The sequence below is a fragment of the Bombus vosnesenskii genome, unplaced genomic scaffold (genome assembly GCF_011952255.1).
Source record: "Bombus vosnesenskii isolate JDL3184/JDL3185 unplaced genomic scaffold, Bvos_JDL3184-5_v1.1 scf7180000013304, whole genome shotgun sequence".
Taxonomy (NCBI): Eukaryota; Metazoa; Arthropoda; class Insecta; order Hymenoptera; family Apidae; genus Bombus; species Bombus vosnesenskii.
In genome coordinates this window covers 1,116,597-1,134,315 of record NW_022882953.1, presented here as the reverse complement: position 1 = coordinate 1,134,315, position 17,719 = coordinate 1,116,597, and the positions used below count along the sequence as shown (strand labels likewise).

General features: G+C 38.6%; 1 protein-coding gene across 6 annotated transcripts in view; it reads left to right on the top strand.

Annotated features, from left to right (window-relative positions):
- Window positions 1-17,719, top strand: part of LOC117234292 (zinc finger protein chinmo) — a 65,298-nt gene that overhangs the window by 19,871 nt on the left and 27,708 nt on the right. For 3 of the 6 annotated variants that reach the window (XM_033495362.1, XM_033495363.1, XM_033495359.1), the window contains exon 2: window positions 706-930. In XM_033495362.1, coding sequence (XP_033351253.1) covers window positions 813-930 — 118 coding nt within the window. In that variant the 5' untranslated portion in view covers window positions 706-812. Of the gene's footprint in view, window positions 1-152; window positions 274-705; window positions 931-3,884; window positions 4,873-15,460; window positions 15,856-17,719 lie in introns of those variants that run through there. The other 3 variants (XM_033495365.1, XM_033495361.1, XM_033495360.1) reach the window with 3 other exon arrangements.

Genomic DNA, 17,719 nt, shown 5'->3' with positions numbered 1-17,719 from the left:
GAGGATCATGTGCCGCGTGAACACGTGTACGCGAGACCGGTGCGCAGAGTACTGCTGTCGCTCTGTTCAGTGAGTTCGAGCCAGCTCGTGACTCGTAAATCGGCAAAAGTGATTCGTACAATCGAGATACGAGCGTGTATCGTGTGATCCCGAAGTGGGTGTCGCAGATATTCGAAACGCGTACGGATTATCGCGAATGGTGCGCGATCATCGATGCATCGGTGTCCCTGTTGAGGCTGTATCGAGCGGATGGTAATACGGTCCTGAGCATCGGTAGGTTTCGCTCCGGCTTTTATCGCTCGTATCACGGAAATCCGGTTAGAACGTTCCATGACACGGTGTAGAGTACGAGCAACTCGCGGTTAGCCAACTGATTCGATTCGATGATTCGCATCCCCGGTTTGCTCCATCGATCTCTCGAGCTGGTGAATTACCCGTTGCCTTGACGATCGCTGGGTTACAGACTCGTCTATGGATCGTAATATTTCGTCGATAACACGATTGCTCTCGGATGGATATTGCGACTCGTATCGTGACACCGTGAACATTTCAAAGATTTGACGCGTATTCAATAGAGCTGTTATCGTAGACGACGGTTACGCTTTAAGATACTGCTGTAAATGTTTTGATACGTAGTGTTTTATACGCTGCTTTTATATGTATGAATTGTTGATGGTTTATAAAGGAAGATTGCTTTCTGTATAGTTGGACGAACTGTTGGGCACGAGCGCGATCAAGAAGGAAAATACCTACTTGAAGGTGGCAGAAACAGGGGTGGAGAAGGTCACGGGGTCGGGCCTAGGGGTGGCATCATGGACTCTCATCAGCAATTCTGTCTCAAGTGGAATAGTTTCGGTAGCAACCTAGCGACAGCGTTCTCGAATTTGTTCAAAAGCGAGAGTCTTACCGATGTCACCCTATTCTGCGAGGGTAAGTTCCACTCGTATATTACTTACAATTAACATGTTTATACTTGAGCGGGTATCTTAAAGATTCGGCAATTTCATCTACGTTATATATTATCACGATATCTCGTTATGTATAAAAGAGAATCTCGAGGATCCATAAAAACATGTCGCAACGACGATGCACGTACAATCGTCTTCGAAATCTTATACCTTCTTAAATCAAAGTTGTCACTGCACGCTTCGATAAATCGAGTATTAACTGTCAGTCGGTGTCGTTGAATCGTAAACGGCGCGTAATGGTATCAGTAAAGTTACATAATTTCAGAATACATAGACTACACTTTTGTTTTAACCCATATCCCGTATTCCAAGCGATAAGAACCATCAACGAAATCTCTCGCGTAAAATACAAAGCAAAGATGGAAATTAAATAACCGGGTCTAAATCTAATTCGACTTTGCGATCATCCGTAAACCAACCGAGAGCTAAACGCGACTTCCACCAATCCATTTATCAATGTCGAGCCATTGCAGTGACGACGCGATATTCGAACAGCAATCACGTTTCCCTGGTTTATCAGTCAACAACAAAATCTAAAGATTGCTGAAAGAAACAATAGTTTTCGCACGTGGCCGGAAGCCTTTCGTACCTCCAATGTCTGACCAAAGCGACGCCATCACTCCTTGCGCGCGAACACGCTCTCACCTGCCGACCTCTGTGCAAACGTATGCAGGCGGTCACATGATTCGCGAGCCGGTGCACGTGTGCGGCTGCAGGCGAAGTGCAGCGGCGGCAGATTGGCCCGCCTCCTACCCCTGTTTCACCCAATCACGCGGGGCGAGTCACCACTCGCGCAGAGTCAGTCGGCGTGCATGCGAATCTCTGCCAGCCTTGCACATCGTTCTATGTATACACCGTATATACGTATACGTATCGTAGCAAGCGGATACACGCGCGTGCAGCGTGCTACTGGTGCGCGCGATTTCCCCCAGTGCGAATGCAACATTCTTACAGATTCGTCGCGCGAAACCGCAGTTCGCGGTGAGCCGCGGTGCAATCCACTCACGCTTGCATTGCGTCGTTCCTCGTGCGTGTCGTACTCGTATCGTACTCGTATCGATCGCTACGATGCATCCGACTGATTGTTCGTGAATCTCGCCGAGAGTTTCTTCAAAAATTTCTACAGAATTTATGAAGAATTCGTCGGGGCGATTCGTAGAGAGTCTGCTTAGAAGTTCGCATGGGATTTGCAAAGAATTCGTGTAATTATGGGTATAATTCGTGGGAAAATATCGTGGAAGTTGTATAAAGAATTCATCGATTCGTAATCATAAAAATTCATGAAACCGGTAATTCCTAAAGAATCGATTAAAGAATTCGTATAAAACGGAGAAAATGAAGAATTCGTGGAATTATAGTTAAAAGATATATTCATAGAATGATCGATAAAGAATTTATAAAGAATTCGTTAAAAAGTCCGCTGGGTCGAAATAGGTATTTTATCTGTGCCTGGGGAATGAACGTTTCGATCGAGTGGATTGTTTTAATTTATCGCCACGCGTGTCCCGTTTATGCAGCCACAACAGAGTGGTTACCGGTCCTAAAATAACAGACGCGGATATACATCTTAATTGATAATGAATCGCGTTGATGCAACGATATTTCGTCACTGTTCGCTGGTTTTGCTTCGAGCAGAATTCGTTTTGGAGTTTCTGTGATGCCTTGTCGTCGTAGCCTAATACGATCGTCACATGATTGTTTAATGTGAATCGTGCAGGAAAAGTTATCGGTGTCTGATTTCGGTGATGCGTTAAATAAACACGTGTCTCGTGTGACGTAAATATTTGACACGACTGGATTAACATAATCGTTTAGAGTTCACTGCAACGATTTCCTCTATCTATATTACGTGTTATAAATTTAAGTATCGCGCTACGTTCTACGTATTGTATTCTATGCATCGAGCAAAAGAAGATAATAATATGGCTCCTGTTTAATTTGAATACCATTTGACTTCCTAAGTAATGCAGCCTATGCATCGAACAAAAGAAGACAATGAAATACTCGATGATACCTGCATACTTACACAGTTCGTATGTCAAATAGAAATGCGTCACGAGGGCAATCGTTATTGCACGATCTTGTTCATATTTACACTGCTAAAAATTGGCTCACCGTGTGCAACGAGTTACACGCGGAGCGAAGACTATCGAGGCTTCGCGATTGCGACGTCAATAAATTTCGGCATAACTTATCAGCCACAATGATAACGCTGCTATAAGCCAACATACGAAACTGGATATTTCTTTCGTTATCAACTCTGCTGGATAAAAAAGAATGTGCAACTTTCGAGACTCGTGCTCGAGTTTCTTCTAATCTCCGATGTCATGCCCTCGTAAACATATTGATCAAGCAATTTATATGTACATACATTGAAATGATCCGAATTATCGGAATCTTGCGTGCATAACGTGTCACGCTGCATCGACGCTGCAGTACCGTTATAAATTCTATTGTCGAATACAAAAGTATGAGTGAGTGGATATTGGTGTCACACCGACTCAGACGCGGCTAACGGCGTTCTGTTAAATGCAGCACGTAGAGAAAGTTGTGAGTTGACTAGATCGACCGATTAATCACTATCGCTCGCGAAGACCGCAGAACCGCTCGCTTAATTGGTTAGTTAGCCCACCAAGTGCCATCGTGCTGCTTTTTCCCCATGATGATCGTAAGAGCTATGTGGATCGATCGAAACGAGACTAGCTGCGCCTGGTCTTCTTTTATTTCTAGTGGTAACATAATCGATCGACTGTTGTGTGCTGGAAATTCTAATAGCGTGATATCACCCATAGATACTTGGTTTTCCAGGATTTCGTTTCAACGATCAGGAATTTGAGAAAGACTCTTTAGGAAAGTTGAAATTCTAAGAAAATTTGTATATATCCTCTATCGGATGTCATTAATTAGACGGATTTTTCTAATATTTCCTAATAGTTCACTATTTTCGTGAAATTAATGGATAGAATTGTTTGCTTTTGATTATCGATATTGACATCTTTGTGTGAAAAATGTCACTTATAGAAATTTTGTTGTACTCGTTAAGATTGTTTCGCTAAACGAATATCAGCGAAAGACGAGGCAAAAAGTGTAGTGGAAATAATAACACAGATCGTAATTAGTGGACATGCAGTGACCGATGAAATGGACAGTCTTCGTAAGAATCGCAGTTACCCAATTACGTATCTTCTGACATATCGAACATGTAATCGAAATCGTTCCACCAATATCAATCTTCTTTGCTTCCCTCTGAACATCTCTACAAATTCATCTACATTTAGGCTATTTTTTCGCGACGAATTCTCAACATGCAACTCGCGTCAATGTCGACGTCGGACAGCTAAAGTCCAACCGCGCGATTCGCGATAACCTTCGCTGGCCCCGAAACGGGTGGACACTTCCGAAACGGACGTTTTTTACATTTGTACGCGACGCGATATGAATTTTTGTTCGCGCGTGCAACGATCTACCCGACTGTCCCTATTCCCCTTACGGTCTCGTTTCCTCCGACGAACGCTCGATTCTCCTTTTCTAACGCTTTCTCTCTAGTCCACACGCGCGCGTCCTGATTTCACGAAAACAGCCTCTAACGCGCTCTGCCTAGTGGAACAGTTTCTTTGAAACGAAGGGAAAGGAGAAGTTTCCTTTCCAGTCTCTCCCGTAGAGTTCTAACGAAGGTCGTAGGATCTGCTCGCCTCGTTGGGAAGGTGGACGAAAGTCGACGAAAATCCGTAGTCGCTCGTTCCTCCACTTCGATGGGGAGAAACAGGGAGGAGTAACTCGATGCTTTGTCGCCTGGAGTGTGGTCTTTCTGCTCGTGAAGCTAGAGAGGGTGAGAACCTAAAAGGGAGGTCGGTAGATGGGAAGGGTTCAAGGACGACGAAGTTTGCTGTCGAGGAAAAGGGAGGTAAGAACGTAGTAGCGTGCTCCAAAGATGAGATCGTGTGGTTGAGCAATGCGTATGCTCGTCTGGTTTAGATGTGTGCGCATGTACAAATGTGTGTTCGTATGTATACGTAAGTACATGTATGTATATATGCATATATGAATGTATGTTAGTATACATACACATATATGTGTTTGAAAAACTCGTAAGGAGATTTGCTTTACTTTTAGTATTTTACGTTATAAGACACGTATAATACGGTTGAAATAATAGATAAATAATAAAAATGCTTAGAAAATAAAAGCTGCGAGAAGCATATGATTTATATAATATACTAAATGCTAACGTCGGCTGGTAATACTTATGGCTGACAGTGTATGTAAGAATATGTATGCGTATGTATGCCGATGCATATGTATACATATATACGTACCAGACTATGCGCACAGATGTATGTAATCGCTGGAAGGTCCAAAGGAAGACGAAAGTAGGTCTGGGTTACAGTTAGATCTAACAGTCTTCTTCACGGTCTTCTTCAACCGTATAGGCGATGCACACTGTTTCAAACGTATCGGCACGTGGTATACGCACTGGCACGCAGCACACGTATATTCGTATTTCTATATGTATAAATGCGTGGGACGTTGCGTATCTTTCGAGCTTGCAAGTAACTTGTGGTAGAATTTCTGATCGAAGTTAGAACATTGAACATAGGGATGGATTAGACGTGGAGTTAAGATAGCAGAATTAAGATTGTTATTCGCTTCGTTTTCTGATCCATTGTTATTATACTTTATACATTTGCTTTGCTTTATAACGTTGTTTGTTTTCTTTTCGATATAGCCTGTTTTAATAATGGGATTATTAATTGTTGTTTAGAAAATTAGTAAGTATGTAAACACTTGATACATCGAGTTTAGTTCACAAGCCACATTGATCTATCCCATAAATCGAAAAACAAAGAACGATGATAACGTAAGAGACATTATTTTTTAGATGTACTGTGAAATCTCGTATTACTTGTGTCATCTTCTCGCAATAAATGAACTCGTGGAAGTAGATACCTAATCTATTTCCAGAATAGTGAATGTTAATCGCGTACATATTTAATGAAATTGAGAAACTGACTAGAGGTGAAGTTTGGTTTCTGGGAGGCTCGAATCAATATTGTAGAATCGAAAATAAATGTAGCGCATAAACGTATGGTTTATATTAGTATTGATTCAGCGTTGGAAGTTGCATAACATATCAAGGCGAAAGATAAGACTCGAGTACATAAATCTTTCGCCGTAAGAAATGTGTCAAGCACGAAGTAGGAACACGTGTATCTGCGATATGAAAATATTCGGGCAAAAATCGAGAAGAAAAGGAAAAAAAAAAGACGAATTACATACAAATCGAAATTTACAAGCGTTATCAACGAAACGCGAGAAAGTATGCTTGTGAGCTGTGTGCGCGCCCGCGCGATCAATCGCTTCTGTATATGTGTGTAACGTTACAAGATTATACGGAGTGTGCAAGCGACACGTGGAACGTTAGACCAGAAACATTCATATACCGTTTGTTAGTGTCCGAGCGGAACTATCCCGGACGCTGTCCTTAGATGCGAAAGACGGTTTCTTATGCGGCCATCGCGACCAAAATTCATTTGAATATGACCCAAATAATTGCATCTATTTGCATGTGATACGTGTGGCTTCTTAGAGTAAACGTTTAATAATTTTTCGTATTATTAGAAAACTAAGGAGGTTTCTTATATTGAGCAAAAGCTGCTTGTTTTAGCGACAGAATCTTCTCTTTTTTTTTTTACGCGATTATTCCTGGTAAAGATATCAATATTAAGCGAAGTCGTTTTAGCGCCGTCGAATATTTTCGCTCTGTTCGTTGCTTTTTACGTGTTGTGAACCGTATAATATAAGGTCATGGCATAGTTTTATGTAAATATGCCATTACTGCTCCTCTTACGTTATTGTTACACGCAACGAACAAACAAGCCTTCTTTCGTTGTTATATATCTCAAAAAATATTATATTATTAAACATATATATAACGTTACCTACCCCCGCCCCCCCCCCCCAAAAAAAGAGAAGCGAATCTAAAAATCTGAAAAATATTCGATTTCAATCGTTTCTCGAGTGTAAGAAGCAAAAAGAATTCGAGTTAAATTTTTTCCAAATCATGATTTTAACAAATTTATAACATCTATAAAGCAAACCAGTCATAATTTCATAATTATAAACCTCCTTCCACATCGTAAATCCATTAAAAACCTAAAATCCAGCAATCTTAGTCATTCTGAATATTCATAACACAATAATTTCCAACAGAGGAAATACATTAGCCGCGTATCGTTATTACGCGACACGAAATCTTTCCGCCAGATTATATTTCGGGCGTAGAGAGCGTGATTTGACCAAATCCACGACGCGACGTAGTCGCCGCGATACGAGCCGTTGTGGACGATTATCTTTCGAGATCAATCGTTGTTATTGGGTCACTGTGTTTAGTGCAACGCGATAACGCGTGGGCAGACACAGTTCCGAGCGGCAGCACGGTATCTGGGTGAAGCAAAAGGGTCGGCCATAAGCAGGAAATTAGGCCGTGTCGTTGGTTCGCCGCTGTATGTTGCAACCAGAACTCGAAGTGACGCACGCGGAAACACGCACAGATGCGTAGCCACCGTGCGTGGCTGCATGTGGACACGTCGTGAGAACGCGACACATCCTCTGTCCTATGAAATCCATATGTTTTACAAATTTTTATCCGCTATGAAATATCGCTTTTTGTTACTATACTGCGTTTTAGGCCTGGAAATGTTTGTTCCAGCGTGAAGCACGAGCTATATCAGCTTTTATTATTAGTGGATTCGACTTTATCGATAAATTTGCCGTTAGAAAGAGACAAAGTAGATTTATGTAATACTGTTTACGAATTGTAGCTATTCATGCGATGGTGATAATTGTTGTACGTATGTACGATTATGACAATCGCACGAACTAACCATTTCTCTGTTCCATAGAGTTTGCTAATGTTTGATCATGGAATTTCTTGGATGGTAGACAATTTTCGATTCTCTTGTAACGTGCTTATAATTTTTCTGAATATATTATAATTAGTTAGTCATCATCTTAAAGAAGGAAGTAATGTTCTAGGATGACTAATTCAGTAAACGGTATTTACGTGCATAACATTACATTATCGTCAAGGTAAATTTCATTAATGTCGAACAGTTCCAGAGTTATACTTACATATTTATATAATTTATTTTAAAAGAAATATGGAAGACTGTTTGCAATATGGTGTTAAATTAACGACAAGCTATACGAGTCTTTGGTAATTCGCATCTAATCGTCACTATTCAGGTTCTTCAGAATTCACGTTCATTGATCGCGTACGATACACGCACGCCTTCTAACCGTGCACAAAAATAAAATCAAACGCGCGTTATCTAGTCGATAAGGCTGTTCGAACGCAGGTACACTTCCGCTATTTGAATTTCGAACGGTGATTCAAAAATATAAAGAATTCTCGGTTGAACGTAACACGCTGTTGCTATTTTTATTCGCGAACATAAAGGGGTCTGTGTCCGGATTCTACGGTCCAAGCCGATTTTCTTCAGGAAAATCGTAGAGAATCGTCTAAATAAATACTTCCTATTATTCTGCGGGAAATATTCAAAATTTGCAGATATTTTTTAACCAAACAAGAAATATATTTTGTTAATTGTATCATTAAATTGCTTTCATTAATCCTGCTATATATTACGTTATCAATCTTGTCACATCTATTGGATCATTTTCTATCTCTAATTGTGTTTTTATTGTTGAAACATTTCTCAGCTTTGAAGAAAGTACAAAGCAATCGTTGTTTTAATTATAATTTGATTCCAGATACGGAGAATACATATTTACTGTAAATTTTTAGCACTTTAGTGAAATTTATAGTATCCCACAACTATATTTGACAGTTTACTTGAGTCTTTAGTGGTTCATTGTCAAAGAGTCGAAATATTCAAAATCCTTTTCTTTGTTGAAACGAAACACATAAAGTTCATGTATTTATGTATTAAGTACTTAGCTTACTTAAGTATATAACTGTATTAGTTTAAAAAATATAAAAAATATGAGAAATATTGGTTATCCGAGCGAAAAATAGAAATATGGAACGTAGTTTAGGAACAATCGCAAATCACGTATAGTCGAGTACAAAGAAGGTTTCAGAAACTCGATGTACGACCAATATAAAGGGGACAACCGAGAAATGGGGAGTGAACGTACTTGACTCGTAAACTCGAGAACTCAGTGAAGCAAAATATACTTCTTAGAGTCAAGGTTAGCTCTGATGCAACAGGATGCCGGCCATTGACATCGTACTCCGTCCTCTCATCAATTCCTACTCGTACACGCGCTAGTAATTCGCAAACTTTTCTGCGTCTTATTTATCTTTCCACGTTATTACGCACTAATTGAAAAGTCTTTTGACTATCAATGAATTGTAATATTTTAAACTTTCACGACGACACTACCTTTGGTACCTTTCACATTTGGATGAAGCCTTGTCTTCAAAATATTTTCTATAATTTCTATGTAGTTTTCGTGAAACTAATCACGAAATATGTAATCATTTTTTTAATGTAATTCTTTCTATTTTACTCGACAAAGAATATCATTTTTTCTATCAGGTAGACATACCTACGTTAGAGGTATAACTTCACCTGACTCCGTTTAATTTTATCTTTGACTCAAAATAATCCAAAGCCATTCGACTTCTTATCAAATATCAAAAATACTCAATCTTCAACGTTTTACGTATACTTAATCATATATCTCTTATTTATTTCAAATTGTATCACATTCCTTTCATGTTTATTATATCCAAAAATCGTATGTCCGATCACTTAATGAGAGTAACAGAATATCAACTCGCTTAAGCAATAAGACGACGTATCAATTTGATGAAATACAACTGTAGTTCAGCTTTCAAACGCGACCAAATCGTTCGTCGGTGGTTCAAATATTTTGTCGTTGCTTTCACAACATCTCGTTCCTCTCGTCTGGTTCTCCTCGTGCAGTCATAGTGATTAATTGAGTTGGCCCATCTAATAGATGAAATGCTAAAGTCCGATACCTTACTTCGAGATTGCTCGTTAATCCATTCTCTGTTTGTCAATCCTGTTGCGTGGCTCTTCTCTTGCCGATTTGCTGCTTCTATTAGAAACGTGACGACCATAACCGCCAGCGTTCACCTATTTCGCAGTATGGAAGTTTCGAAGGTAAGAATTCCTGGAATATTATAGCCGAGCATAAAAGTACCGTAATCATACAATTGCTCGCGGAACCAGTATAACCTTTCTCTTAAAACGACGATGGACGTTAGGAGCGAAATGCAAAGTATATGATTTGCAGGATTCACGTTGGTCTCGATCTTACCTGGTTTGCGTTCAAAGAAAAAAATATAAGATTGATAGTTCTGTTCGTGTGCTCCAGAAAGGCGTTCTTAGAAATCTATTTTCTTTATCATTTTTATGCAGGTTAACGTACTTGAAATTATCGCCTCGAACTATGGTTAAAGATACAAGTTCTGTATCGAGTTGTTTCGAATAGAAGTTTCATGATTTTATGTAGCAACATCCTGTTCTTATATGCAACTATGGTAGTCTACATTCGCTTCTTTTTTTGTTTCGTAGAAGGATTGAAATAAAATTTCATGTCGTTCAGTACTTTCTCTTTTTTTCGTATAAAGAAACCTCTTTCGAGAAACTGCTACAATCATCGATTCTAAATGTAATATTATTTTTGATTAAATATAACATTTTTCTTATTTAAAAATTCAATTACTTCAATTTTTATGGGAAGGAAAATATAAAGCACCAACCGCAGAATTCAGCAAGAGAAAGAATATTTTTTTTAGAAGTGATTGTCATAGCCTACGTTTCGTGAACAATCGCAATCGTTCGAGCATCGAGACTGGAAAACTGAGTATGGAACGCGTGGAACTATAGGTGATTTCAAGGCCTTTGGCATTTGTTAGTATTACAAGGCAAACGCAGAGTTGCGAAACTTCACGTTGTTGATAGCGTTGCTGCTGTTATCAGATTACTACGATATTAAATACCATGTGGTCACAAACGTAGATCGATAACATTATGCGCCCATCTCTTTCGAAAACTTCGTAATAAAATGAAAAAAAAACACACACACAGATAAAATATGAAATATTCGTGCACTTTCGAACGATATTCGAGCGTGAAACTCAACTAAATGCAGGTGCCCAGGTACTGATAATTTTCTCTAGAATCGAGAATTAATCATCCGCCTACTAAGTAGGTCAATGACACAATTACACAACCCGCTCGCTTAGCGGACTCGTGCGTGCATTTATGGCCTTTGTTGAAACAAACGCAACGCGTATAAATATAACCGTAAATTTGCGATATCTTCTGTCTTTTGCCACGTCGAAGAAACATGGGAATTTTTTGGTTTTATTTCTTATTTTCTCTTTTTTTGAAAACTTGTATCTTTGTTTATTAATTCTTCTTCTTATACTTCACACATTTCTCTTTATATTAATATTTTTGCTCTTATTAATGCTTTTGATCATTCGTTGATTCGAATTATTTGGAATTGTTTAATTCATTTTATCGGTAATTTTATGTTGATAAAAACGTTATAGGGAGGAGGAAAAAAAACATGACGAATCTTACAATAGTTAGATATAAGTTCTCAAATCGGTCGTTTAGATTAAACTGCAGTTTTTTTCTTACGATAATGTAAATTATCTGTTCGCTTATATTCGCTGCTCGTATTATGAAAGCGTAGGATTACTAGAAATTACATACATGAAAACATTTTATCATTTCGTTACATTCGTAAAGATGCTCTATGTGTGTGAATTATACAATTTCTTTTATCGCCAAGTTAGGGGAAATAATATGAAATGACTGATCAAGATAAAGTACATTATCAGAAAAAACTTTCCTCGCTCCGAATGAATGATTTACAAATTTATGCTGACTTAGGATATCTTATATTCATTCAGTAAGTACTTATTTCAACTTAATTAAACTAATTAATTTCAACCTGTTGTCACTACTTTTGTTTTCATCCTTTATATATGGTTCCGCGGTAAATGAAACAATTTTTCCAATCCACATGTGAAGGTTTATCGATCATAAAGCTTTTGAGAATTCGGATTTGACGATATATTTAAAATCTGTAGAATGTCATCCCTTAAATTTTACATTCGATCATACAGTGATGCGTTTTCACACATTTTTCGAAAAATGTTAATTTTATAAAAAATAGCTGATTCGCTCACACCACTATGATACTCAGCTCTTCGTATAAAGCTACCGCATTGAGGATATCTATCACCGACATGGAGCAAAATCTCCATATTCTCTGCTTACCACGATTACATTGGCAATGCATATTTCAGCACGAATATCAAATAACAAAAGTTCATGAAAAATCGTTACATGTTATATATTCGCCTAATGCAAAGCATCCGCATGCAGCCACGTGGGGTTGCACGGTATACGTGGTCGCGGCTGCCGATTTTTGGGTTGCGCGACGAAGTTTCAAAGCTCACGGCCATCCCCACCACCCGTCGATTTTCGCGCGCCCAATTCTTCGTTCCCTTTCGTGTATATTCGTGCCCCCTCCCCTGCATCCGCGCGTATCGTCGCGATCGTGCAGCGAGCGGTGTGAGTACTTGGCTATAATAAGCGAAGGGAACATGTGTGAACACCGCGACCTTGGTCCCACGCGGCCATTGGCCGGAACCAAAGGAAGCCGACCGTCGTGATTGGCCGGCTCGTTCGAAACCAGATGCGACACCCGGTGCTCTGCATGTGTACGATCATACGCGTGTACCGCGGAATCTGGCGGCAAAATTCAGACACAGAGGGGAACTAGCTTGTGCGTTCTGCATTCGCGACCTTGTCAGGCCATTGACCGTCGTTTTCGCCCCTTGGCTCTGCCTTTCTTTGTCGCTGTACAACCAGCAGCCTGTCGCGTTCCCAGCGAATCAACCTCTTTATCTTTTCGCTCGTCTTCCAATCGGACCACGAAATACTGCGTGCTACTCATGTTATGTATGTATGGATGTACGTTCGATGAGGTATGTTGAGTAACGTGCACGCGATCCACGTGGCTGGGATGTTATCGCTATATAGGGCTACGGCGAAAGAGATTCTTTTCGTTAGTTTTTGGAATAGTTTTATAGATATATTTTATAGATGTAGCGTATAGATATGTTTATAGATAATTGTAGGCTTACAAGATTAACTTACCCCTTAGGTTTGTAAAAGCAGTTACATAGAAGTCAAAGTGATCTCACCGAGGTAAATTGTTTGATTTCCGAAAGATCGAATGTTGAATACTTAAGCTGGTATTAAGAAATTTGTAACCAAATTCAGTTGGTTGGTTTGGTTTCTAAATAGCGATGAATATTCATTTAAATGTGAAATGAGAGGTAATTGAGTGGAAGACATATTTTTGTTCCAACTGTATGTAGTTTTACTTCTCGATGATCTCACATTAACGCTACGTAATTCCATGTATACTCGAGTAGCGACGCTTTCCGAGATCGATTTTTCATTATTTTTAACTGTATCATTTGATTTTATCATTGCGTTACCGTCGATTGATTATTACGGAAAGCAAGGAAACGAAACTTTTCTATACGTTCAGACATTAGATTCGCATCATTACATTTACACGTAATTTCTCTGTATTTATCGCACGTGTCAAAGTGACGCAGGAGTCGAACTAGGGTTAATTCGTTTGATTTATGATTTCTACGAATCACGAGGTAGGACACACTATAAATCGCCGCACGATACCAACTAATCTCATACGTTGTATTCTCCGCTACAATTTTATTTTTAAGAAACTAACATTTTTTCAAAGTACACAAGTAACTCGTACAGAATCCAGATTGCTATCGTCAGTAGCATTTTTCAAGTGTAACATATTCACATGTTTGTATCGTAGATTCCATCGCGGAACGAATCAGAGGTTTGAACAAAATCCGCGTTATTTTCTATGAAACAGCAACGCTGACATTTAATTTATGGCGCTTCCGGGTTCTCCGTACAGTATGTTAGACGTGCACAGAGTAATAGAATTAAGGTGTGCGATGGTAGAGGGAACGATGACCATGGTAGGAAACTGAAAACCCTAGCCCATAAAACTTCTTAGCAGCTGGCCTTGAAGTATGAATAGATTGCCCGTGAAGAGTGCATTGCTCCGTTGCGTAACTGAGCGCGTGTTATTTGCAAGTTTCTTCTCGACGTAGAGCCTGTGGACGTAGTGAATTAATATCTCGTTCTTAAGCTAATGGGATTCGTTTAACATGATCCTACCACTGATTGTTTGGTTATAGTGAACAGTGATGTTCATTGGCTTGCTTCGAAGTTTCGATCTTCGTTTCATTATATAAACAAAATTTAAGAAATTTTATTCATTCCAAATTAAACTTCTTTCTAATAAGCTGTTTGGCTATAGTTGTAACGATGTAACGACGAAGTCACGATGAATATATAATTTTGAAAGAGACAGGCGTCTTTCTGTTGAGAATCTTGATTTAAAAAGCTCGAGAGACGGAAATCTCGAGTGAAATGGTTTATCCACGTGTTGCAATGTATCTAACATTGCTATCGCATAATTTGGGTACGCTATTTTCGAGATTAAAAATTTTAGAAACTTTAGAAGTTAGAAGAAACTCTAAAAGTTTAGAAACTTACTCGTTCAACGACTGAGATCGACATATAATCATAGACTTACTGTTAAGATGCGTACTTGATTACACGTGTATTTTTTTACATGTCTCGTTCTCTAACTACTATAAAGAGTATTTTATTCTAGATATTTTATACATTTTTACATGTTTTCTACGTTCACATTTTTAAATATTTAAATTTTCCATTAGTGTATAAACATTCACATAGCATTTCGACAAAAAGTATACGTTGCATCGGCGTTTCTAAATAAGATAATAAGTATGTTTAAAAATAGATGACAAGTAACGTCCTGGACCTAAATTTTACTGAACCACGGTGTTTAATGTTTGTTATAGTAATATCTGAGTCATATACGCCAATAGTAATACATTTTTAAAAAAGATTGTATACTTTATTGAGCGCCAAAGTTATTCATTCCATGGCGTGTGAGTCAGCAGTGACCCACGATAGTTACAAAAGCTAGATGAACGAGAATATTCTTATGTATATTACTGAAGCAAGATAGGTCTAAAAGAAAGTAAAAGTGCAAACAATTCTTTCAATATGCTATTTACTTTTAATTTAACTAAAATACGAATTATCTTTCTGACAAAAATCTTTATGTAGTACAAATAGTAACCATTGATACAATATTAATTTCAGTATAGCGTTTAATTTTCTTGCACAATCCTTTCAAATCTGTTGAGAAACATCACGATTGAAGTCCTGTTTCTTCGACATAATCGTATTTTCGTTCCTTTCTTCTCTCACAGAAACTATTCTTTTGATGCAAGATCGAACTTTCCAAAATTAAAAATCTGCTAAACGAAAAAAGGAAGACCGCGATCGCGATAAAGTTAAACAAAAATTGTAATTACGCAATATACGTAGAAAGTACGTAAGATAGAGACATAAGATAGAGAACAAAAGAATTGTAACTCTTTAAAATGCACCACTATATCTCGAGAAAGAAGATATCATACGCAAAAAGAGTATTATCGTATTATTGCGCCGTTCGTAGATCGTAGGAGTGTCTGAAAGATTCCAAGCTGAAACACATCCGCGTCTTATTTTCGCTGCGTCGATCCACACAAAGGATGCGGGAATGCCAGGCACATGTTTCCGGGTCCTGGTTACGAGCCGCTGGCATAAGCTACGAACACGCTACGCAAAACGCCCACACACGCACACGCGACTCGGTCGTTGGCCCCTGCACACCACACATCTAGGATATATATTTGGCTTGGATACCTGTAACGATACACAGCTTGCTATATTTGGCAGGTTGCAAATATTGTAATCTTTGCGTTTCTATACTTGATACAACACAGCCGATTATTCCACCATCTGCAATCGTATTTAACACTATTTAATGGTACTTTTTGATCAAAATCACTATGATATTGTTCGTTGAAGAAAAATGTTTATCGTTTTTATCGTTCACAGTGAAAATGAAAGTATATTTTGATATCGAAGCTGACGAATTTGATCAAGAGATTCCTTTCATTCGTTCTTTTTCTTTCTTTATGCTAAAGGATCGTAATATTTGTCGATCTATTATTCCAAGATTTCTTAATATTTTTATTGCAATTTCTTATCAAACTTATTTCTTACAAAATATGCGATATATTTTTATTGCAAAATACGCGAAAATGTAATAAAACTTAAATTTGAACGCTTAATTGAATATGCTTGAACTTGTAGATTATAATTATTATTATTGTCAACCTAATTGAATGTTTATAACGTTCAGGTTGTGGGATGATCCAGAACACACCAAATATGGCAAATTTTTCAGTATCGCTCTACTTCAAAATCACAGCATATATTCAGTTTGAGGATTCCTATGATTTTAGTTTCTATCGATGGTTACAGACTCATAAAAAAATAGGAGCTAGTTAAATAATAATGGAATTTCGGTGTCATTTGCATACACGTGGAGTATAAGAAGCAGCTCTCGAAGGGGTTCGGAATTTGTTCTTTTTTTCAACCAATCTTCGAATGTCAAGGAGTCTCAAAGAACTTGATACGCTTTAGTTAGGTGAACCATTCCGAAAGGCAGGTGGTTTCGGCCACCTGGTCGGCCGTTCTTGCGTCTTTTTTTCCTTCTTGATTTCCTTATTCCTAGGATATCGTGTTATTGCGTCTCCTCTCATCTTCCTCGGTTCCTGCATAACCATCCTTCCACAAGGTTTTCGAGGAGTTCATCAGGTGATTATATCACAGACGGAAACAAGTTTGTACAAGGCTAATCGAACATTGTTGATTGTCTCTTCATTACGCTGTACATAATTTCATTCGTACTTCTGTTGCATAAAAATTGTGATTAAAACAAAAGCATATAGATACATATGTATAGCATTGACGACGAGTAAGGAATATCTTGAACGTTTCATATTAGTAGAATGTTCAACTAGTTTTCAACAGTAAGATTTCAGAATTTTACCGAGTTTCGCTAGACTCTGTAAATTTCATATAACCGCTATACCATTTTCTGAAATAAACAAATTTCGTATCGATATTTCTATACCCAGCACGTATTGTTTTTAGCCCCAAAAATTTGAATTATTCTCTAAATCGTCCAAAAAATTCGTTTCTTTACGTCTCAATTAGTTTTAATATCATCTCGATCAACTTAACCAACCTTCCGGCGTAAAAAGTGAATTCATTGAAACTTACAACGCGGATGGTTGAAAAGCGATAACGCATCGCATAACATCACGAAACATTTATGTACCAAAAAAATTCTCAATTTCGTTCTCCTTTCCTTTTCTGAATTCAAGATAGACCGTACCCTATCTGACCTAAACTAACGACAATCTGGAGGATGAAAATATATGTACCTCACGGATTTGTCGTTACAACCTATGCGGCGCCATATTCGTTGAACGCGCACCGATATCGTATTACGCGCACGTTACACTTGCGCACGTGAATTGTAAATTACGGAAGATCGTGTCCAAGGATGACCTACATAACCAACGGGCTGCAAGAAAGGGCATCGGCGTCAAGCTGGCGCTGCCTCCTCGGTTCCTTTATGCTCGCTCGCGAAGGGAAATACAGAGCGAGAGGAAAAAAAGGGTTTGACAGTCATCACATCCTTTGCACGCCAAAATTCCCGCGGTCCTGCGGCTGTGCTATGAA